Raw genomic sequence first — 24,149 nt, forward strand, 5'->3', positions numbered from 1 at the left:
GAGGACCAATGAGGTGGTCGCCAATGATTCCGCACCATACATTTACAGTCCACGTTCGCTGTCGCTCTACCTGTCTGAGCCAGCGAGGATTGTCCACGGACCAGTAATGCATGTTCCGTAGATTCACTGCCCCGTGGTTTGTGAAACCCGCTTCATCGGTAAACAGGTAGAACTGCAACGCATTCTCCGTTAATGCCCATTGACAGAATTGCACTCGATGATTAAAGTCATCACCATGTAATTGCTGATGTAGCAACACATGAAACGGGTGAAAGCGGTGACGATGCAGTATGCGCATGACGCTACTTTGACTCAGTCAACCGGCTCTCACAATGTCCCGTGTACTCATGTGTGGGTTCATGGCAACAGCAGCTAACACACCAAATGCACCCGCTTCTCCTGTGACGGGCCTGTTACGGACCCGTTTGCGTGCTACGACCATACCTGTTGCATACAGTTGGCGGTAGATGTTTTGCAATGTGCGGCACGTTGGATGCTCTCTGTCCGGGTACCGTTCTGCATACACCCTGCATGCTTGAGCTGCATTTCGTCGACACTCACCATAGCTGAGTATCATCTCCGCCTTTTCAATCGTCAACTTTAGGTTACAATATCTCCGGATGTAATTAACATTTTACAATGCAACAAACGGCACTGATTACGTATTTGTTTATATGTTCAGATGTGCTAATAAAACTAACGGGGTTCCATTTAAAAAAACGTAGGTTTGTGTTAAAAAACATACTTCCGTGAATTTTTTTATGGTTTGTATTAAACAATTACACTAGCCCCTCTCCTCACGTTCGGTCTGTGGAATCGGTTCGTCAGTATTTGATGTGGTTTATGAAATATATCCAGCGGTAACGTTAGGTGACTCACCCTGTATATAATGAGTTTTGAATACTATTAAGGTAAATACATTGTTTGTTCTCTATCAAAATATCTTTCATTTGCTAACTATGCCTATCAGTAGTTAGTGCCTTCAGTAGTTAGAATATTTTATTTAGCTGGCAGTATTGGCACTCGCTTTACTGCAGTAGTTCGAGTAACGAAGATTTTTTTGAGGTAAGTGATTCATGAAAGGTATAGGTTATTGTTAGTCAGGGCCATTCTTTTGTAGGGATTATTGAAAGTCAGATTGCGTTGCGCTAAAAATATTGTGTCAGTTTAGTGTTGATCAGAATAAATAAAGAGAGAAATGTCTTGAGTACGTTAAGTTCTGCTCAGCTGTTTGAAAATCAAATAACGTAGAGGTTTTCCAGCACTGTCAGTTATAAAATTTTTCTAAAGGGATGTTTCAACACAAAGTTTACATGTACACCGTAAATGAAATGTAGGATGAAATGCTTCGGTTCTTAATTGGAGAAACAGGTACACTTGATATTTGTTGATTATAACGCCATCTACCAAGAAAGGGAAATAATGGTTTGAGTAAACCGTACATATTTTTTTGGTGTAGAATTAGAATACGCAGTAAAAAATGTAGGCTTATCCCGCACACGTTGGAGAGGTGTTTAGGAGGTTGTAGCACAGACAGATGTCACCTTTACTAATACTAACTTTTCACCTAGAACTTTTTTTTTCGTACGTTGCGTCGTTTTCGAGATATTTAGCTGTCTGAAGTTAAAACAAACTATTGTTCTGATGTATACTTAATAAGGGTAGTTGTTTTGTTTGTTTTAGTAATCCAGATGCAAGGTATAGTGTGTGTAATCGGCTGCTAGATCCCGGTAAGCCTTCTCGCGGATGATGATGACAATGTTGATGATGATGCGAATAATTTGACTGTCCATAATGAGTTAAGAAATATCTAATTCCGTGTTTGTAGGATGTGAGTAAGCCGGCCTGTGTGGCCGTGCGGTTCTAGGCGCTTCAGTCTGGAACCGCGTGACCGCTACGGTCGCAGGTTCGAATCCTGCCTCGGGCATGGATGTGTCAGAGCCAATGTGAGTAATGGCTTCTAATAGAAGTGTTGGAATCACTACAGAAGAGATGTATGTGGAGAAGTATTTGACTGGTAAGAGAAAGGCAACAATATTTTGTGCTACTTGTTAGTAGTGGAGAAGGCTATTTTGATTTTGCATACTTGGCAAAATAACCACTTAAAAGTAAGTTGCCGGTACAATAAATACAAACGATAGCAATGATATCTGAAACCTCACTTTCTTATATAGCTGAATGTGGTTTTCTTACTTACTTTTACATATTATGTTCAAATTTACCACAATAAAAGTAATTGTAAACAGAAATGCCATGTTCTGTTAAACATTTCTCAAATGAAAATAGTCACAGACTTTCTCACAATCAGTACATTTACAGAATGCTTAGACCATATTTTAGTCCAAAATATCCAACACAATGTGATGGGAATGCACTGCATTTCATCAATAGTGAGTCTCTTTCTTCACATGGCTTCACATTCGGACGAACAACTACGAGTGAATTCTGATTTAGCGTTCTTCATCCTCTTGGCCTAAAAGAGAATACTTCTTCACTATAGGCCCTGAGTGTTAACGTTAGTTTTCTCGCCTTGCTCTCGGCCAACGACACATTAATAGAAATTAATACTGATCAATGCCCTTACAAACAGTTTTCACAAAATAAAGGTGAATGACATTCGCCGTCATTTCTTCTAACAGCGTCAGACCCCTTTTAAGAATTGTGCTCGGTGTCAAACATTAACTTTTGCTCCTTCCGATTCTGTCGTGGACGATTTCATCGCGCACCAGAGGCGAAGCTGTTCCAAAATAAAATATTTTTCAGTCTCGAATCTCTTCAGCAACATGCTCGGACGGGCCTATCGCTTTCAAGCATAACCTGTATCTCTTCCAAAGTCTTCCCCTTCGTTTCAGGCAGCAAAAAGTACACGTAGAGGGAGGCTAGTAAGGAGCAAGCTGCGAACAGAAAGAAGGGCCCGTAATTGCCAACGGCGATGGAAATGTCCTCGAAGAGCCTCGTCACCAAGAAGGACATGGTCCACGAAACGAAGACAGCTGCTGGTAGAGCCACAGACTTGACGTTCTGCGCGAAGATTTCCCCTGTAACGGTGAACGGTAGACCGCCGTAGCCTGGAACAAGAGAATGGTGCCGTAGATAAGGAACAAGCATTTCTGAATACACATGAATACAATCATCATTTATGGTGCTTTTCGTATAAATTTCGTAACTGACTTTCTAAAACCGCGCATCGACTTTACGATTGCTATACAATTATTTTACCAAAGTAATGGGGAGGCACTAGATACGATAACAGTCATCGGCTGCTGAAACCTAATAGATTCCATAGAGTAATGTAGAATTGGGTTCCTGACGCCCTACAGTCATACACATTTAAAGTCAGCGGCGATCTGTTTCTCAGAAGATGGTCTATCGCCCTATATGGATCTGCGGAAATGTTACGTCCTTCGCCAAACACTTGTGATAGTCCTGGGTGGCACTTTATGCATGTCCCTACGATACTGAGGATATACATCACAGTTAGACACATCTGACATTGCAAACCGAATTGTTATGTAATCTCCGATATACACTACTGGCCATTAAAATTGCTACACCACGAAGGTGACGTGCTGCAGGCGCGAAATTTAACCGAAAGGAAGAAGATGCTGTGATATGCAATGATTACCATTTCAGAGCATTGACACAAGGTTTGCGCCGGTGGCGACACCTACAACGTGCTAACATGAGAAAAGTTCCCACCCGCTTTCTCATATATAAACAGCAGTTGACCGGCGTTACCTGGTGAAACGTTGTTGTGATGCCTCGTGTAAGGAGGAGAAATGCGTACCATCACGTTTCCGACTTTGATAAAGGTCGGATTGTAGCCTATCGCGATTGTGGTTTATCGTATCGCGACATTGCTGTTCGCGTTGGTCGAGATTCAATGACTGTTAGCAGAATATGGAATCGGTGGGTTCAGGAGGGTAATACGGAAAGCCGTGCTGGATCCCAACTGCTTCGTATCACTAACAGTCGAGATGACAGGCATCTTAACCGCATGGCTGTAACGGATCGTGCAGCCACGTCTCGATCCCTGAGTCAACAGACGGGGACTTTCGCAAGGCAACAACCATCTGCACGAACAGTTCGACGACATTTGCAGCACCATGGACTATCAGCTTGGAGACCATGGCTGCGGTTACCCTTGACGCTGCATCACAGACAGGAGCGCCTGCGATGGTGTACTCAACGACGAAGCTGGGTGCAAGAATGGCAAAACGTCGTTTTTTCGGATGAATCAAGGTTCTGATTACAGCATCATGATGGTCGCTTCCGTGTTTGGCGACATCGCAGTGAACGCACATTGGAAGCGTGTATTCGTCATCGCCATACTGCGTATCACCCGGCATAATGGTATGGGGTGCCATTGGTTACACGACTCGGTCACCTCTTGTTCGCATTGACGGCACTTTGAATAGTGGACGTTACATTTCAGATTTGTTACGACCCGTGGCTCTACCCTTCATTTGATCCCTTTCAGCAGGATAATGCACGACCGCATGTTGCAGGTCCTGTAGGGGCCTTTCTGGATACAGAAAATGTTCGACTGCTACCCAGGCCAGCACATTCTCCAGATCTCTCACCAATTGAAAACGTCTGGTCAATGGTGGCCGAGCAACTGGCTCGTCAGAATACACCAGCCACTACTATTGATGAACTGTTGTATCGTGTTGAAGCAGTATGGGCAGCTGTACCTGTACACGCCATCCAAGTTCTGTTTGACTCAATGTCCTGGCGTATCAAGGCCGATAATACGCCCAGAGATGGTTGTTCTGGGTACTGATTTCTGAGGATGTATGCACCAAAACTGCGTGAAAATGTAATCACATGTCAGTTCTAGTATATTATATTTGTCCAATGAATACCCGTTTATCATCTGCATTTCTTCTTGGTGTAGCAATTTTAATGGCCAGTAGTGTAGTTTCAAAAATATTATTTATTTTTTAAAAGCAGAATTTTGTAATTGCTCTCATTTTACGTTATTTCTAGTCTGTGCAGAAGGAATCGTCACAAGGAAGTGTTTCGGTGTCTTGTGGACGTTATTCATTTAGGAACGTTATCTTTAAGGACAAATTTTCCGGGTTCTCATTATGGAGGAGTCGACAAATTCGCGCCGTCAGACTGCGTAATCAGGACATACATGTATCTCTGAGGCAAAGTGTAATCTGATTAAACAATAGAGCTTCGATAATGTATTTTAGGCGGAAATAGAGGGTGTGGTCAGGACACAGGAAACTGCACTGCAGTGACCTCACTGGAGGACATCACAGCAATCGAAAATGGCAGCAAAACGAGCCTCTGAAACATTTTTCTTTTGAAAAATCTTTCTGCAAAATTTGAAGTAAATCTTCCGCCACACAGATACAGTATTTTGAAATAAATTTGTGTGTTGCAAATCATATGCTGTTTAACATCCCAAACCGTTACTCAAAACCAACATAGCCATTCTTTACTTTTTCTTACGAACAGCTGAGTGTTAATCGTTCTTCGGAAGCCTGCGGTAAATAAAATTCTGTAAAATTCAGGTATTAATTTCACGGCATTGGAACAAAAACAGTTGCGTTGCTTAATCAACTCACCAAGATGAGTTACTTTTCCGTTTTGGACTATCAAGTATTTGCCATTTATACATATCGACTACACAAATCGAATTCTACACGCAAATACACTCCTGGAAATTGAAATAAGAACACCGTGAATTCATTGTCCCAGGAAGGGGAAACTTTATTGACACATTCCTGGGGTCAGATACATCACATGATCACACTGACAGAACCACAGGCACATAGACACAGGCAACAGAGCATGCACCATGTCGGCACTAGTACAGTGTATATCCACCTTTCGCAGCAATGCAGGCTGCTATTCTCCCATGGAGACGATCGTAGAGATGCTGGATGTAGTCCTGTGGAACGGCTTGCCATACCATTTCCACCTGGCGCCTCAGTTGGACCAGCGTTCGTGCTGGACGTGCAGACCGCGTGAGACGACGCTTCATCCAGTCCCAAACATGCTCAATGGGGGACAGATCCGGAGATCTTGCTGGCCAGGGTAGTTGACTTACACCTTCTAGAGCACGTTGGGTGGCACGGGATACATGCGGACGTGCATTGTCCTGTTGGAACAGCAAGTTCCCTTGCCGGTCTAGGAATGGTAGAACGATGGGTTCGATGACGGTTTGGATGTACCGTGCACTATTCAGTGTCCCCTCGACGATCACCAGTGGTGTACGGCCAGTGTAGGAGATCGCTCCCCACACCATGATGCCGGGTGTTGGCCCTGTGTGCCTCGGTCGTATGCAGTCCTCATTGTGGCGCTCACCTGCACGGCGCCAAACACGCATACGACCATCATTGGCACCAAGGCAGAAGCGACTCTCATCGCTGAAGACGACACGTCTCCATTCGTCCCTCCATTCACGCCTGTCGCGACACCACTGGAGGCGGGCTGCACGATGTTGGGGCGTGAGCGGAAGACGGCCTAACGGTGTGCGGGACCGTAGCCCAGCTTCATGGAGACGGTTGCGAATGGTCCTCGCCGATACCCCAGGAGCAACAGTGTCCCTAATTTGCTGGGAAGTGGCGGTGCGGTCCCCTACGGCACTGCGTAGGATCCTACGGTCTTGGCGTGCATCCGTGCGTCGCTGCGGTCCGGTCCCAGGTCGACGGGCACGTGCACCTTCCGCCGACCACTGGCGACAACATCGATGTACTGTGGAGACCTCCCGCCCCACGTGTTGAGCAATTCGGCGGTACGTCCACCCGGCCTCCCGCATGCCCACTATACGCCCTCGCTCAAAGTCCGTCAACTGCACATACGGTTCACGTCCACGCTGTCGCGGCATGCTACCAGTGTTAAAGACTGCGATGGAGCTCCGTATGCCACGGCAAACTGGCTGACACTGACGGCGGCGGTGCACAAATGCTGCGCAGCTAGCGCCATTCGACGGCCAACACCGCGGTTCCTGGTGTGTCCGCTGTGCCGTGCGTGTGATCATTGCTTGTACAGCCCTCTCGCAGTGTCCGGAGCAAGTATGGTGGGTCTGACACACCGGTGTCAATGTGTTCTTTTTTCCATTTCCAGGAGTGTATTTCGTTTCTACGTCCATGCTGTTTCACAGGCAAAACAGAAGTAAATCGTGTGTTGTTTCTCCATTCTTTTTTTGTTGGTCGAGAATGTTTTATGATCTGTGATAGTTGTTGATACAGATAAAAAGTTGCCTAATCGATGGGAACAAAAAACAACATATAAATAAAGGTGCTATGAAAAGTGGTTCTGTTGCCTGTATGTACGGCAATAAATGCTAGCCATATTAGCCACACTAGGTTTCATCATGCTTCATCATGCCTTCAGTAAGAGGAAATATGAAGCAAAGATACCCTGACAGTATCGATATTCGTGAAGTTGGAAATTCTTGAATACAGGAAACGCGTGCGACCTTGTTGAGTTGGTCAGAGAATCTTACGAAAGCTTTCTTTTACGTGGGAACGTAGGTGTAGCCCTTTGTGCCAGTGGACAATTTTTCGGGTAAACGCTGAACTGACAGGAGCTTTCCCGGACAGACTGCGTTGCAAGTAGTTGATAAGAAAACCTCCATTATTTCTATGTGTGTGTCACGAAAGGCCTTCGATCGTTTTTATTTGTTCTTAAACAGCCAAAATGGAAACTACATTCTGAGAATATTAAGATTGCACAAATTTTTTTAGTTGATTTTCACGTATTTTAACGGGTCCAACGACCAACCAGTAATTCCACACGTGTTCTGACACACGCGCACATTCTTGTTTCCACCATTTATTCTTTGTATTCTGTTATGCCCTTTCTCAATGTGTTTTAAAATGATTTTTTATAATTATTGTAAGAGTTTGCGAAGGCTGCACTTTCGGCAAGACGAGGTTAGGCGTGGCGTGCCTTTAGTCTTCGACGATGAGTCGTCTTACACTGAATTTGGAAGCAAAATTTTTATTTTGCTGTTTTCGTCTCAGTGTAGATTTATTCGAAATTGTTGTTCCTGATTTCGCACACATTCAGTGTAATCCCCTGTAATTCTGGGCTTATCTCTCCCGTGGTCTCTATTTCCCCTTTTAGAAAGAGACTGAACTCTGCTCAGTGCACACACAACTACGTGGACGTCTTTTTCTTTCAGCATATGAGATAATTTTGTCACTGTCAGACAAATTGCTTTTGACTCTTGATTCACTTTAGGACTACGATTTCAGGGCTGTAACATTGACTGTTAATGCCTTATGCAGTAGCAAAGATAGCGTCTATTATCAATGAAATGGAATGCTGTCATTCAGGAAATAAACACTAAGTTTCCTTTAATTAATGGTAGATAACTAGGCATAAAAGTACGAAAGTTTCAATTACTGACCCGAAGCTAGACTGATTGACAATTCGTGATCATCTGTAAACAGACAGAAATTGCTGCGTCCACCAGAAGATAGAAGAGACAGTCGTATAGAGAAAGGATATACGCAACACGGACTATTTATTCTTCTCTCATATGTCAATGGTACGCAAGTGGGAATCCATCCGCCAAAGGCGTATTATAAACGGACACACAGTTCTGCTTAATCTACAAGGGCCCGCATCTCGTGGTCGTGCGGTAGCGTTCTCGCTTCCCACGCCCGGGTTCCCGGGTTCGATTCCCGGCGGGGTCAGGGATTTTCTCTGCCTCGTGATGGCTGGGTGTTGTGTGCTGTCCTTAGGTTAGTTAGGTTTAAGTAGTTCTAAGTTCTAGGGGACTTATGACCACAGCAGTTGAGTCCCATAGTGCTCAGAGCCATTTGAACCATTAATCTACAAGGGACAGCTTTGACCTTCAACCCGCGGAATGGTACGAAACTATGCTTACGAGGTGCGCCTAGAAAAAAACCGGACTGATGCTGGAAAAACATTTATTTACAATTATTTACAATTTCATGTTATTTCCTTCAATGTACTCTCCTCCTCGGTCTCTACACCGCTCCATACGAATTTTCCACTGTTCATAGCAATGCTGCAGATCATTTTCGGTAAGTCCATACATTACTTCCGTCGCTTTTTCTTTTACTGCTTCAACAGTCTCAAATCTAGTTCCTTTCAAAGCTGACTTGACTTTAGGGAAAAGAAAAAAGTCACAGGGAGCCAAATCAGGTGAGTAGGGTGGATGATCTAAGATGGGAATGTTGTGTTTTGCCAAAAACGTCTTCACTGACAACGCACTGTGAGCTGGGGCATTGTCTTGGTGAAGGATCCATGACTTTTTTCTCCACAAATCGTTCCGTTTTCTCCGTACTCGCTCACGTAGGGTAGCCAGGACGCTAATGTAGTAATGCTGATTCACTGTTTGTCCCTCTGGTACCCAATCAATGTGCACAATCCCTTTGATGTCAAAAAAAAAACAATCATTATTGCCTTGAATTTCGATTTTGACATTCGTGGTTTTTTTGTCGTAGAGAACCAGGAGTTTTCCAACGCATCGATTGGCGTTTAGTTTCGGGATCGTAAGTAAAAAACCACGATTCATCGCAGGTAATAACATTTTGTAAGAAGGTGGGATCACTTTCAATGTTTTCCAGGATGTCAGAACAAATCATTCTTCGGCGTTCCTTCTGTTCAATTGTGAGACACTTTGGAACCATTTTTGAACACACTTTGTTCATGTTGAAACTTTCATGAAGAATCTGCCTAACACTTTCCTTGTCAACTCCTGTTAACTCAGACACTGCTCTGATTGTTAAGCGGCGATCTTGTCGAACAAGTTTACCGATTTTCTCAATGTTTGCATCAGTTTTTGCTGACAATGGTCTGCCAGTGCGAGTGTCATCACTGGTGTCTTCGCGGCCATCTTTAAATCGTTTAAACCACTCAAACACTTGTGTTCGCGATAAACAATCATCGCCGTACACTTGTTGTAACATTACTAACGTTTCACTTGCAGGTTTTCCTAGTTTGAAACAAAATTTGATGTTAACACGCTGTTCTTTCTGTACACTCAACATTTTCCGACGCACAGATAAAACGTCAACTACTTAAAACAGACGCCACGGGCAGACTGAGTGCAGGAGGCAGATGAAACTCGAGCAGTAGGCGGAGCGAGAGGCACGTGACAGGCCACGCGACTTTCAGCTTTATTGCATTCGTTTTATTGTTTCACCAGTACTAGTCCGGTTTTTTTCTAGCCACACCTCGTAGAATAACATTTGATCGTAAAAAAAAAAAAAAAAAAAAAAAACAGTGATGTGTGTCATTTCAATGCGAAATGTTGCGTGCTACCGCAAGTCACTTTTTAATGGAGAGAAACAAAGTAACTAGATATCAGTACCACAGGAGGAAAATTAAATGTAATTCAGTGACGTCATAGTATCATTACGTTTTCAATAAACAGCGCCAAAAACTCTCTGCTTAAAGTAATTATAATAGCGCAAAACACACATATCCTCCACACTTGATAGTGCTTCTATTAGTTCTCACGTTTCTACATTCAAAATCAGTTTCGTATTCAAGCAGTCCGATATCAAAAGTCACACTAATTACGTTTTAAAATGATGATATGAGTATATCACTGTCATAAACTGCCTATCGCCAACACTAGCGTATACTTTCGTATAGAAAATTGGTTGTAAATCACAGAATGAAGTCTGATATGAGACAACGATCATGTATCTGCACTTGTGGTTTGGCACTCTGCAGTCTTACAAAATCAGCAATCCTTCTGATAAAGAGTTTACGTTGCCCAAATAAGTGCCGGCCGTTGTGGCTGAGCGGTTCTAGGCGCTTCAGTCTGGAACCGCGCGACCGCTTCGGTCGCAGGTTCGAATCCTGCCTCGGGCATGGATGTGTGTGATGTCCTTAGGTTAGTCAGGTTTAAGTAGTTCTAAGTTCTAGGGGACTGATGACCTCAGATGTTAAGTCCCATAGTGCTCAGAGCCATTTGAACCATTTTGAACCCAAATAAGTAAACGTCGAGGGGTTGTCAATATTTTGTTGTCTTCGGTGGCAACATCTGCAGCATTACGTCTTTGTTTCGAAACCTTGCATTTAGAAGCGTGCTATCTTTATGATCTGACCAGGAATCACAAAGCAATAGGCTATTTTCACTTGTTACTTGTCCGCCAAGGACTTTTGTTTGTTTCGACGTGAATGTTTCGTGGGCAGGATCTTTTAGTTTCTTTGAAATATTTGGTCCGAAGACGCTTGTGCCTCTTGAAAGCAGATGCACAACTTGTTTGGTAGTCTGCCTATCATTGATAAAGCCACATCACTTGTGTGGCTGTGCGTAGAGCTATGTACAGACTGCACCACACTAGCTGTAGTTTTCTTTCATTTGTGAGACAGTGTTGAAGATGAAGACATTTCATACTGTAATTGGCTCTGTTCCAGTCATTTCCTTTCTCCACACCCTGCTCTGTCACAAACACGTTCACTTCCTCCACAGACTGTTGGTCAATCTGACAAATGCTGTTATCGTCCTCTCCGTCCTTAAGTGTGAGAAATGTAGTAATATTCAGATTTATGATTTTCGATCAAAGAAATTGAAGCTTTGAAATTGTTGTTGTTATTGTTGTTGTGGTCTTCAGTCCTGAGACTGGTTTGATGCAGCTCTCCATGCAACTCTATCCTGTACAAGCTTCTTCATCTCCCAGCACCTACTGCAACCTATATCCTTCTGAATCTATTTAGTGCATTCATCTCTTGGTCTCCCTCTACGATTTTTACCCTCCAAGCTTCCCTCCAGTACTAAATTGGTGATCCCTTGATGCCTCAGAACATGTCCTACCAATCGATCCCTTCTTCTAGTCAAGTTGTGCCACAAACTTCTCGTCTCCCCAATCCTATTCAGTGCCTCCTCATTACTTATATGATCTACCCATCTAATCTTCAGGATTCTTCTGTAGCACCACATTTCGAAACCTTCTATTCTCTTCTTGTCCAAACTAGTTATCGTCCATGTTTCACTTCCGTACATGGCTACGCTCCATACAAATACTTTCAGAAGCGACTACCTGACACTTAAATCTATACTCGATGTTAACAAATTTCTTTTCTTCAGAAACGCTTTCCTTTCCATTGCCAGTCTACATTTTATATCCTCTCTTCTTCGACCATCCTCAGTTATTTTGCTCCCCAAATAGCAAAACTCCTTTACTACTTTAAGTGTCTCATTTCCTAATCTAATTCCCTCAGCATCACCCGACTTAATTCGACTACATTCCATTATCCTCGTTTTGCTTTTGTTGATGGCCATCTTATATCCTTCTTTCAAGACATTATGCATTCCGTTCAACTGCTCTTCCAAGTCCTTTGCTGTCTCTGATAGAATTACAATGCAATCGGCGAAACTCAAAGTTTTTATTTCTTCTCCATGGATTGTAATACCTACTCCAAAGTTTTCTTTTGTTTCCTGCTTTGAAATTGCCCAAACCAATTATTTTAGAAGCTTCTAGTGCCCCCATTTGCATATGCCAATCGTGAACTGTAGATCCATACCACCTTTCTGTATCTAATTGCGATATGAATTGCTCTTTTATACTTTTTAATTGCAATATTCAGTTTCCTAAGAAACGAGTTTCTGCTCGCTTTTTGCTAGACACGTAATTCAGAATTAATCGGCTATTTTTAGCGCCTCTTAAGATTGCTATAGATACTAAAGCCACGATTGTGACAGTCTTCGTAGGCGTTCTGTAGTACGCTGTCATCAATATCTTTTTATACACTGGTCCTCGAGTGTTTAGGCGGAGACAGTTCTTAGTCTCTCGGACTGGACTATTCCTGTTGCTCTGGAGTTGAACGTCTTGTACTGCTTGAACGGCCACCTTCAGGTTGAGGTTCTTCTTGTCCTCCAAAACCAGTATAACTATCCAGCGTAACGTCGTACATTTCTGTGTCACCTCTATTATATTTCTGTTCTATTAACTCCACCCCAACAGGTCACGAGGCCCAAGGGCACTGACTGGTCGTCGTGTCATCCTCTAGTTCATAGGCACCATTATTGGATGCAGATATGGAGGGGCATGTGGTCAGCATACCGCTCTCTCCGCCGTATGTCAGTTTCCGAGACCGGAGCCGCTGCTTCTCAGTCAAGTAGCTCCTCAGTTTGCCTCACAAGAGCTGAGTGCACCCCGCTTGCCAACAGCGCTCAGCAGACCGGATGGTCACCCATCCAAGTGCTAGCCCAGCCCGACAGCGCTTAACTTCGGTGATCTGACGGGAACCGGTATTACCAGTGCGGCAAGGCCGTTGGCTCTGTACTATTATGTGATATAATATATCCGCAAAGTCTCGACACCGATTTCATTTCCATATCCAGCACGTCGTAATTTTGTCCCTAATATTTGGTCCACATTCGTAGGATTAATTCTCTTTATGATATCACTGTACACCGTACACACAGTAAGAGACATGCGAACACTGCTGCCACACCTTTCACGAAACTCGAGCACTTGTTAGTGCAGCTTTCAACGCGCCAGTGTCTGATGGAGTTAGCAGGCAAGTGCAGAGTTTTGCACGGAAATGACGCAAACCATTACTGTTTTTATGATCGCGTATTAGTCAAACCATGGTTTCATGCGGTTCTGAGCGTTCGAGGACGAAGGTATCCCTTGTTACTATCAGAATCAGTACGCGGAGTGTCAACAGCACCTCAAGACTGTATCAGGACCGCGTCTACTATCGCGGTCAAGAAGAGTCATTCTAACACGATTGAAATTATCGTTCACTGGATTAATGTCTAGACCACTGTGCAAAGATTGATCAGCGCAGGTGAACATTGACTACTCTGTATTACATCATATTAACACTCAAGTTACTTAATGCATAGGTTATTTTCGTAATTTATTGTTGCTAATCTGTAGTTTCATGTATTTTGGTTTACCTGTTGCCTAATCTTATTTGGCTGATGCGTCTTGCAAACAAGCCAGCTGATGGCAGCTGTCCGCATCTCGTGGTCGTGCGGTAGCGCTCTCGCTTCCGACGCCCGGGTTCCCGGGTTCGATTCCCGGCGGGGTCAGGGATTTTCTCTGCCTCGTGATGACTGGGTGTTGTGTGCTGTCCTTAGGTTATTTAGGTTTAAGTAGTTCTAAGTTCTAGGGGACTGATGACCATAGATGTTAAGTCCCACAGTGCTCAAAGCCATTTGAACCATTTTTTTTTATGGCAGCAGCTGATTTTTCTGGTAAATGTTGCTCTTTCAGCGACATTCGTATGTTTGACACCAAGAGCAACTGATGATTACAACAGTAATTAGTGTGTGCGAGTATGGAGGAGCGATATTAATATATAGGCAAAATAACAATGGCTTTAGAGACACCTGAACAGCAATGCTTTTATTTGCCTGAATATTGTGCTCTAATCACGAAATCATGAAGGAAGCTCAAGGTATCTAAGAAACCAGATGGGTGTTGATCATAGATTCTGGATAAATTAAAACAGAACACGAAAATGTATTACAAGCAAGAAACTGATACTTTTTATGGTCCCATATATAAATGAAATAGATCAGAGAACATACTGGAGTGGAAGGCTTAATGTGACCGCAACGAAAATGAAATGGAGACATATGAGACATGTATCATCCAGACGAACGGATAATATACGAACCCAGGACGCTGCTGCATACGAAACGATAAGGACAAACCGATTGCTGGATACGAAACGATAAGAAAAATCCGAAAAGACCTCATGGGAGTGGATGTACAAAATTAGGCAACATGCAAGAGCAACATTGATGTGTGTAGTAGAACGCCGTAATCCATCGAAAAGTCTAGAGCAGGCAGTGGATGTACAGTTACCGATAATGATCATAGTTAGACATTTGTCTAATATTTATTAGTTTATCCGTGTCTGGAGAGAGCGGCTGTTGCGCAACTATTTTCTGAAGTATCCAATAGCCGCTATAGAAGCTAAAATTTTCTGTTTTAGCCCAGAAACGTTTTCAGCTTTTTTAATGAAGCCATGTCTAGTGGATCTGAAAATGGGTTGAACAGAAAAACCGAAACCGTACTTCAACTAAAATGAGGTACATTTTCGCAGTTAGGGGTGATACTCATTAATTAATGTCTAATAATGTGGCATTCATCGAGGACAGTAATATTTGATTCCATTTACTTTTATTTATGTTGTCTTTAACACTGGACGCTGACTTGTACTACTGGAGCGATGGTCGACCTAGAAGTAGCCCTCTTGAATCTGAGTGGTATATCTTAATTTAAGATTGAACAAAATGTTACTGAGAGTTTAGGATCTCTAGACCCAGTGCCAAGGTTAATCGATTAATCTCAAATCTCTCCATAACGTCTCTGGGATTTAGGACATTTGATGGGAAACTGTCTGGCCTCAAGTTACATGCAAATAGACCGCACCACATGCCGCCATTTATGATGTACAAGAGAAATTGTTGTTTCATGAAATCAAGCACAAATCAGACAAATGATAATATGAACACTGATAAAAACACATATTGTAAAACGAGTCATTTTGATGACTCTGTGTGAGTTGAGGTAATTGGGAAGCAGGCAAATCAGTAATTGCGGTCCTTTCGGCTTTAGGAAAAGTCATAATTTTTACTTTTGTGCATATTTCGGCACAATAACACGTCAAACACATTAATAGTTTGCATTGAAGTATTTCGGTTGGACGCCACGTTGGCGACTTGCGTGCCCCTAATCTAACTCCGTTATCCAACTGAGGAAAGGGGACCTGCATTTTTACATGGTATCCGAGCCGCATGTTTTTTTTCCAAGCGACTCCTTACATTGTTAAGTGGAGACAGCTAGATTAAAGCTGGACAAAATTTCCGTCGTCTGGCAGGTTCAAATGGCTCTGAGCACTATGGGACTTAACATCTGTGGTCATCGGTCCCCTAGAACTTAGAACTACTGAAACCTAACCAACCTAAGGACATCACACACATCCATGCCCGAGGCAGGATTCGAACCTGCGACAGTAGCAGTCGCGCGGTTCCGGACTGAGCGCCTAGAACCGCTAGACCACCGCGGCCGGCCCCGTCTGGCAGGATTCGACCCTGCAACCTCATGGTTTCCTTTTTCCTGGCGGCAGAGGGAGGGGGGGAGGGGGGAGCGGGATCCATCCCTCCGTCCGCATCTACAGCCCGTTCTCGCACTCTCCAGATAATACCTTCATCGGACAGTTTTCTGTAACTATACTCCTATTTTCCCTTGAAAATTAAATTCTTAAAATTAAAGAAAAGGTTTCAGGTTTTTAAAACCAAAACTCCTTTTCTTACGAGAGTGTTATTAATTGATTAAAAAGCCCCCCTAAAGCGTCTCCTTAGAAATTGTTTTATTCATCCTATCAAGTAATTAATTGTAATTTCACAAATTAAAAATACTCTTTAATAGTAAATGGATAATAAATGAATTAATGACGAGTCCCCTCGCCATCCATTCCTTAGAAAACATAATTTGAGTGCTTATAGCTTATATGTGCATACCCATGCATAATACAAATTATACTTCTTACTGTTTTAATAAAGAAATAAATCAGAAACAAAAATTAATAGAGTTCTGATGACTTTACGATGCAAAGTCGAGCAATTAATTCTTATGGAAAAGGTTTCTTCTTGAGCGAAATAATACTAAAAGCAACAACTAAAAATCTCCGAAATCATTCACGTTATTTGGTGACCCTGCAAGGTGTAAGCTGCACAGGCTGCAACGGGTATAAGAACAGACACTTCTATCGGTGACTGAGGACGGTGTGCTCAACATCATTACATCAGTATTTACGTCATTTGCAGACTAATAATTATAGCTATTACAAGTCGTATGTTTTTAGGTTGGTTAGTACCTTGAAGTGCATGTGGCAAGAGCACGCCATTACCGTTTATTTTCCTCTGGTCTGCAGATCACATTTTAATGTGGACGTGAGGGCGCAAAACGGTTAGTATGTACTGACAGGCGTAGTCCATGTAGCACAGCTACGACTGTGCAGAAAACATCGTGTAGTAATTTATGCGATGTGTTTTCGGGAAGATTGTTAGACCCAGAGAAAAATAACCAAAAAACTATGTGTAGATATTAAGGTACTGCATATAAAAACATCTGCGGTTATATCCCTTACGCCCTATATCTTCTAATAGTATTGGCTCTTTCTTTATCATCATATAATATAGAGACTACAAAATTGTTGAGGCTTTCGTGGCCACTTGTTGACAAACTGCCTATTGGCTTCTGTCTCGGGTTCTTCGGCCGACGTTCATCTAATGATTTTCCTGACGTTTCGCCAGCACGAGTGGCTGACATTGTCAAAGCTTCACCCTCCATTGCCGGTGGTTCACCACCGGCAATGGAGGGTGAAGCTTTGACAATGCCAGCCACTCGTGCTGGCGAAACGTCAGGAAAATCATTAGATGAACGTCGGCCGAAGAACCCGAGACAGAAGCCAATAGGCAGTTTGTCAATATAGAGACTGACTGACGATCCATGTGTAGCTGATATTCTTTGTAGAAGGGTATAATTTTCAGTCGGATTTATACCACTAGACTCGAACGCCTTATTCTGATAAAAATGCGCGTTCCTGCTGACATTTTTATACGTGGGGAAGATTTCCATTTTCATGTTCCGAGCACAGTAAGCCTTCTTCTACATCAGGGCTTAACAACTGACCGGTTTTGAGCACGAGTACTCGCGTCTGCTCAGGCACCTGCTCGCGAGCAGCTGCAAGGTCGCGGAGTGGGGAGGGAGGGGAGGGAGGGGAAATGCGCGCGCACGTTTGAATAGGGCCGCAGCGTGCCTATTGAATTCGCGCCGACTGTGTAACATTTAAAGTACTACGATCAGCTCGTAACAGTCACTTCGCTGGTTAAGAATCATGTGAAGTCGCCGTTGTGTAACCCCAACCATGCTTTCGCAGTTCAACCCCCATTGGGAGGAATTGTATCTGTTTACTGAAAAAGTTGGTGTTGCAAAATGATTAGTATGTCACAAAACGCTGAATTCTTTTACGATATTTAATTTGCAGCGACATTATATGTCGTAACACGCGAAAGACTACGGACTTGGAAAATGTGATTGACCAGATCGTGCACAGGAAGTTATTAAACTTAAAAGGAAGCTATCCGAAGAAGATCTGGACGACGAAGAAAAATCAACTGAGGCAGCTCTCAAAGTGGGTTACAAAACTGCTTTGCTTTTAGCAAAATCCCTGCGCCCCTTAACTGATGGCGATTTAATAAAAGAATGTTTGGTAGCTGCTGCGGAACATTTGTGTCCATCTCAAGTTGAACAGTTTCTGATTGTGCCATTATCTAACATGACCATTATGCGTCGCATACAGGACATGGCAGACGACGTCCAGAGTCAGTTTGCAAATATCTGTAAAGATTTTATGGCGTATTCTCTAGCTCTGGACGAAAGAGTTGATATCACTGGAACAGCGCAGCTTGCCATATTTATTAGAGGTGTTAATAGAGATCTTCAGGTGAGGAGGAGGAGGAGATTAGTGTTTAACGTCCCGTCGACAACGAGGTCATTAGAGACGGAGCGCAAGCTCGGGTGAGGGAAGGATGGAGAAGGAAATCGGCCGTGCCCTTTCAAAGGAACCTTCCCGGCATTTGCCTGAAGCGATTTAATCAGGTGAGGGAGGAGCTCCTCGATGTAGTAGCCATGAAGAACACTACAACCGGAGGTGATATTTTAAGTAGTGTTGAAGAAAGTGTTGAAAATATAGGATTGTCGTGGAATTCTTTAGTTTCAGTGTCTACAGATGGTAGAGGCATACACTAAGCTAATAAAATTATGAGGCACGTGTACATTCTCCTTTATTTGTTTCATTTGTCGCAGTAATAATTCGTTAGTGATATCGCTACAGGTGGCCGCGGATTTACATTGACTGGCGGCAGCTGTTGTGTACCCCACGTGACTCTCCCCACTCTCCGCTCTGGTCCCGTAGTGGGGGTAGCGTGCTCGCGCTGCTCCGTGCTCGCGCCTTGCTGCTCACAGCTTGCTCCGCGAGCACGTATGTTGTGAAGCCCTGTTCTACATGGTAGGCTAACTGCTAAAACTTTAACCATCGAACACAACATCTGTTTATTTGAGTAACTGCTAGACAGACGCCGTGAGAGCGTACTGTAATCAGGCACTTCCGTTTGGGCTAAAGAGCGGAACGAAAAACAGATATTTAATTGATTACTAGGCCAGAGGAGAACATGAATTTAGCATTATTAACTGATTCCTGATACACCAGGTATTAAATACATTAAGAGTAAATTTTCATTAATAGAATACTGTATACTGAAATTTCTGTTTCCTACGTTTCAGTTGATAGAATAGAACTGCAGTATTTTTTAACACTCGGAAAATATGCGTCAGTAGTGATCAGAGTTACAAGAACAAACCTGCGGTGTAGGTGACGATGTAGAAGACGAGAGCAGTGAGCGGAAGCCAGCCGATGTCTTCGACGTTTTTCCCTGTGTCACTCAGGTAGAAATACACAGCTAAAACCGTCTGAAACGCATGAAACGCAGAGACATGGTAAACACATTAGCAAAACATAAGAAACTTTAGACACGACACTTAAACAATGAATGCTCTTTTAACGGTATGTAAAATTCGAGATTTGCAACAACTTTCTAGTGACGTGTCAGTCCTGCAAAAAAGGATTCAAAAATGTAGTTGCATCAGTCTGCCGCCTCTTCAACGGAACCACAGATATAGGCAATCGGACATATAGGAAATTGTGACATAAGGCATCATATATTCGCAGGTTCGTGAAGAATCGCAGAAGCGACAGAGAGCTGAAAAGGTTGCACACTTTGTCTTGGAAATGAAATACTGGGTTTTAGAGGAACGTTACAGTGAGAAACAGAACTTGCTTCCTGCATTACTGATACATATAAACGAAAGGAAAAGTAACGTCAAAAATCAATTTCGTGGCCTTTATCCCTCATCTTCACGAGGTGGGCATGTTAATTATTGATTTTCGTAACGTTAGTGGTAGAGGGTTGCCGGATGCTCTTCCTGTCACCACCCCTCTCCCCTCCCTGGAACGGAATATGCATACCCCAGTTGTCTGCGTCATGTGTTACCCCAGGTGAAAGTGTGCGAACGTTTTAGATACGTAAACGAATCGTGTAACTGAGGCGAGACATGGGTAACAGCCCAGCATTCACCTAGTCCGATGTCGGAAACCGCCTAAAACAACGTCCAGGCTAGCCAGCATACCGACATGCGTCGTTAATCCGCTTGGTGCATTAGATCTGGGCCCGGCGCTCGTTACAGAATCCCAGAAGCGGCATACTATCTCGGCAGACCAAAACTCAAGTCCTCAATACAAACTGATTTATTAATCAACATTATTCTTCAAACAAATACGAGGTGTGGCTAGAAAAAAACCGGACTAGTACTGGTGAAACAATAAAACGAATGCAATAAGGCTGAAAGTCGCGTGGCCTGTCACGTGACTCTCGCTCCGCCTACTGCTCGAGTTTCATCTGCCTCTTGCACACAGTCTGCTCGTGGCGTCTGTTTTAAGTAGTTGACGTTTTGTCTGTGCGTCGGAAAATGTTGAGTGTACAGAAAGAACAGCGTGTTAACATCAAATTTTGTTTCAAACTAGGAAAATCTGCAAGTGAAACGTTTGTAATGTTACAACAAGTGTACGGCGATGATTGTTTATCGCGAACACAAGTGTTTGAGTGGTTTAAACGATTTAAAGATGGCCGCGAAGACACCAGTGATGACACTCGCACTGGCAGACCATTGTCAGCAAAAACTGATGCAAACATTGAAAAAATCGGTAAACTTGTTCGACACTTTCCTTGTCAACTCCTGTTAACTCAGACACTGCTCTAATTGTTAAACGGCGATCTTGTCGAACAAGTTTACCGATTTTTTCAATGTTTGCATCAGTTTTTGCTGACAATGGTCTGCCAGTGCGAGTGTCATCACTGGTGTCTTCGCGGCCATCTTTAAATCGTTTAAACCACTCAAACACTTGTGTTCGCGATAAACAATCATCGCCGTACACTTCTAACATTACAAACGTTTCACTTGCAGATTTTCCTAGTCTGAAACAAAATTTGATGTTAACACGCTGTTCTTTCTGTACACTCAACATTTTCCGACGCACAGACAAAACGTCAACTACTTAAAACAGACGCCACGGGCAGACTGAGTGCAGGAGGCAGATGAAACTCGAGCAGTAGGCGGAGCGAGAGTTACGTGACAGGCCACGCGACTTTCAGCCTTATTGCATTCGTTTTATTGTTTCACCAGTACTAGTCCGGTTTTTTTCTAGCCACACCTCGTATTCTCAAGGAATGGACTGATTAAATTATAACTAAGTGGAGTAGTTTTTCGCCAAAAACGTAGTTACGATTGTAGCCGGCCAGGGTGGCCGGGCGGTTCTAGGCGCTACAGTCTGAGCCGCACGTCCACTATGGTCGCAGGTTCGAATCCTGCTTCGGGCATTGATGTGTGTGATGTCCTTAGGTTAGTTAGTTTTAAGTAGTTCTAAGTTCTAGGGGACTGATGACCTCAGAAGTTAAGTCCCATAGTGCTCGGAGCCATTTGAACCATTTTTTGTTACGATTGTAAGTAAAACTTGGTGACTTTCCTCCTGTTCTCGTAAGTGCAAACCAAAGGAGATCGTGAAACTCCACCAGTGTATACCAACACCAAGCACTTGGTCTGATTAGCCCCATAACTTCTTCTATGCCAGCCTCTTCATTTCATTTCTTTTCCTGAACTCTGGAAATCATCAGGTGAGACAGGGAAGAAACTAGATCGTTAAAATTTTCGTGGGTTTCTTGTTGCACCAAAAATCTGGAAAAAAATTATTGCCCTGATACATTGTGAAACCTTCTTTTCCACATCAACTACAGTATGATCAATGATAAAATCTTCTGAGTCGTTAGGCCACGTCATATTCCCACCCAAAGTGGAAGAAAGTGATTTTAATAATTCGAGTAACGGTGCAGCCTATGATACTACAAACAGTATATCATCATTTGATGAAAACAGTAGCATTTTGGGTGACAGGGAAACTGGAAGTACGCAACAAAGCATGGTGAATCAAGAAACGTATGCTGATGTGACAATAAAGCATGCAGACTTATGAGAAGATATGTCAAATGCTATAAGAAGACATACACTCCTGGAAATGGAAAAAAGAACACATTGACACCGGTGTGTCAGACCCACCATACTTGCTCCGGACACTGCGAGAGGGCTGTACAAGCAATGATCACACGCACGGCACAGCGGACACACCAGGAACCGCGGTGTTGACCGTCGAATGGCACTAGCTGCGCAGCATTTGTGCACCGCCGCCGTCAGTGTCAGCCAGTTTGCCGTGGCATACGGAGCTCCATCGCAGTCTTTAACACTGGTAGCATGCCGCGACAGCGTGGACGTGAACCGTATGTGCAGTTGTCGGACTTTGAGCGAGGGCGTATAGTGGGCATGCGGGAGGCCGGGTGGACGTACCGCCGAATTGCTCAACACGTGGGGCGTGAGGTCTCCACAGTACATCGATGTTGTCGCCAGTGGTCGGCGGAAGGTGCACGTGCCCGTCGACCTGGGACCGGACCGCAGCTACGCACGGATGCACGCCAAGACCGTAGGATCCTACGCAGTGCCGTAGGGGACCGACCCGCCACTTCCCAGCAAATTAGGGACACTGTTGCTCCTGGGGTATCGGCGAGGACCATTCGCAACCGTCTCCATGAAGCTGGGCTACGGTCCCGCACACCGTTAGGCCGTCTTCCGCTCACGCCCCAACATCGTGCAGCCCGCCTCCAGTGGTGTCGCGACAGGCGTGAATGGAGGGACGAATGGAGACGTGTCGTCTTCAGCGATGAGAGTCACTTCTGCCTTGGTGCCAATGATGGTCGTATGCGTGTTTGGCGCCGTGCAGGTGAGCGCCACAATCAGGACTGCATACGACCGAGGCACACAGGGCCAACACCCGGCATCATGGTGTGGGGAGCGATCTCCTACACTGGCCGTACACCACTGGTGATCGTCGAGGGGACACTGAATAGTGCACGGTACATCCAAACCGTCATCGAACTCATCGTTCTACCATTCCTAGACCGGCAAGGGAACTTGCTGTTCCAACAGGACAATGCACGTCCGCATGTATCCCGTGCCACCCAACGTGCTCTAGAAGCTGTAAGTCAACTACACTGGCCAGCAAGATCTCCGGATCTGTCCCCCATTGAGCATGTTTGGGACTGGATGAAGCGTCGTCTCACGCGGTCTGCACGTCCGGCACGAACGCTGGTCCAACTGAGGCGCCAGGTGGAAATGGCATGGCAAGCCGTTCCACAGGACTACATCCAGCATCTCTACGATCGTCTCCATGGGAGAATAGCAGCCTGCATTGCTGCGAAAGGTGGATATACACTGTACTAGTGCCGACATTGTGCATGCTCTGTTGCCTGTGTCTATGTGCCTGTGGTTCTGTCAGTGTGATCATGTGATGTATCTGACCCCAGGAATGTGTCAATAAAGTTTCCCCTTCCTGGGACAATGAATTCACGGTGTTCTTATTTCAATTTCCAGGAGTGTATTTATATCTTCTTGACATAGAAACGGTAAATGCCAGCGTAAATCACCACACGCTGAATCCAGCACGTTATGTTTCAGCTTACTGTGATAGAGCAGCTCTTGAAGAACGTAACTCTTCCAGTGTACACTTGTAAGAAATAACCAAGCAAGGCAGAAAGTCCACTAAGGCCTTAAGCCAGAAGCTAGGGATATTTTCTAGCAAAAATGAAGCAACTATAATTTATCAGATAGTTATCTGTTGCTGCTGTTCTAGTGGTCCAAGATATACGATAGACAGATCGAATAATTGAGGTAGACCAACTGTTTGATGCAGCTGTTTTGGTGGTGCAGACAATAGAATCTAGAACATACAGGGTGACAATTAGAGACTACATGAAAAAACCGTAAATTAGTTGCAAACTACGGCGTTCACACACTTTATTCAACATGTAAACTTCACTACAGATATTCGGATTTAGATTACGACATGTTCGATATGCTTGCCATCATTGGCGATGATGTGGCACAAATGAATAGCGAAACTCTGCTTAAGTCGCTGAAGTGTCGAAATATAGACACTGCCGATGACCTCGTGAATGGCTGTTTTCAGCTCAGCAATGGTTTTGGGGTTATTAGTGTACATCTTCTCTGTAA

General features: G+C 43.9%; 1 protein-coding gene and 1 pseudogene across 1 annotated transcript in view; both read right to left on the bottom strand.

Moving 5' to 3' along the window:
* Nucleotides 1-2,256: 2,256 nt before the first annotated feature.
* The window catches only part of LOC126252864 (facilitated trehalose transporter Tret1-like), a 98,036-nt gene continuing 76,143 nt past the window's right edge, over nt 2,257-24,149 (bottom strand). The window contains exons 5-6 of the mRNA XM_049953819.1: nt 19,340-19,448; nt 2,257-3,068 (exon numbers count right to left, since the gene is read on the bottom strand). Of these exons, the coding sequence (XP_049809776.1) occupies nt 2,776-3,068; nt 19,340-19,448 (402 nt within the window). The 3' untranslated portion in view covers nt 2,257-2,775. The remainder of the gene's footprint in view (nt 3,069-19,339; nt 19,449-24,149) is intronic.
* On the bottom strand, nt 13,112-13,229 carry LOC126254240 (5S ribosomal RNA; annotated as a pseudogene).

This window comes from Schistocerca nitens, chromosome 4 (assembly GCF_023898315.1).
Source record: "Schistocerca nitens isolate TAMUIC-IGC-003100 chromosome 4, iqSchNite1.1, whole genome shotgun sequence".
In the NCBI taxonomy this organism is placed as follows: Eukaryota; Metazoa; Arthropoda; class Insecta; order Orthoptera; family Acrididae; genus Schistocerca; species Schistocerca nitens.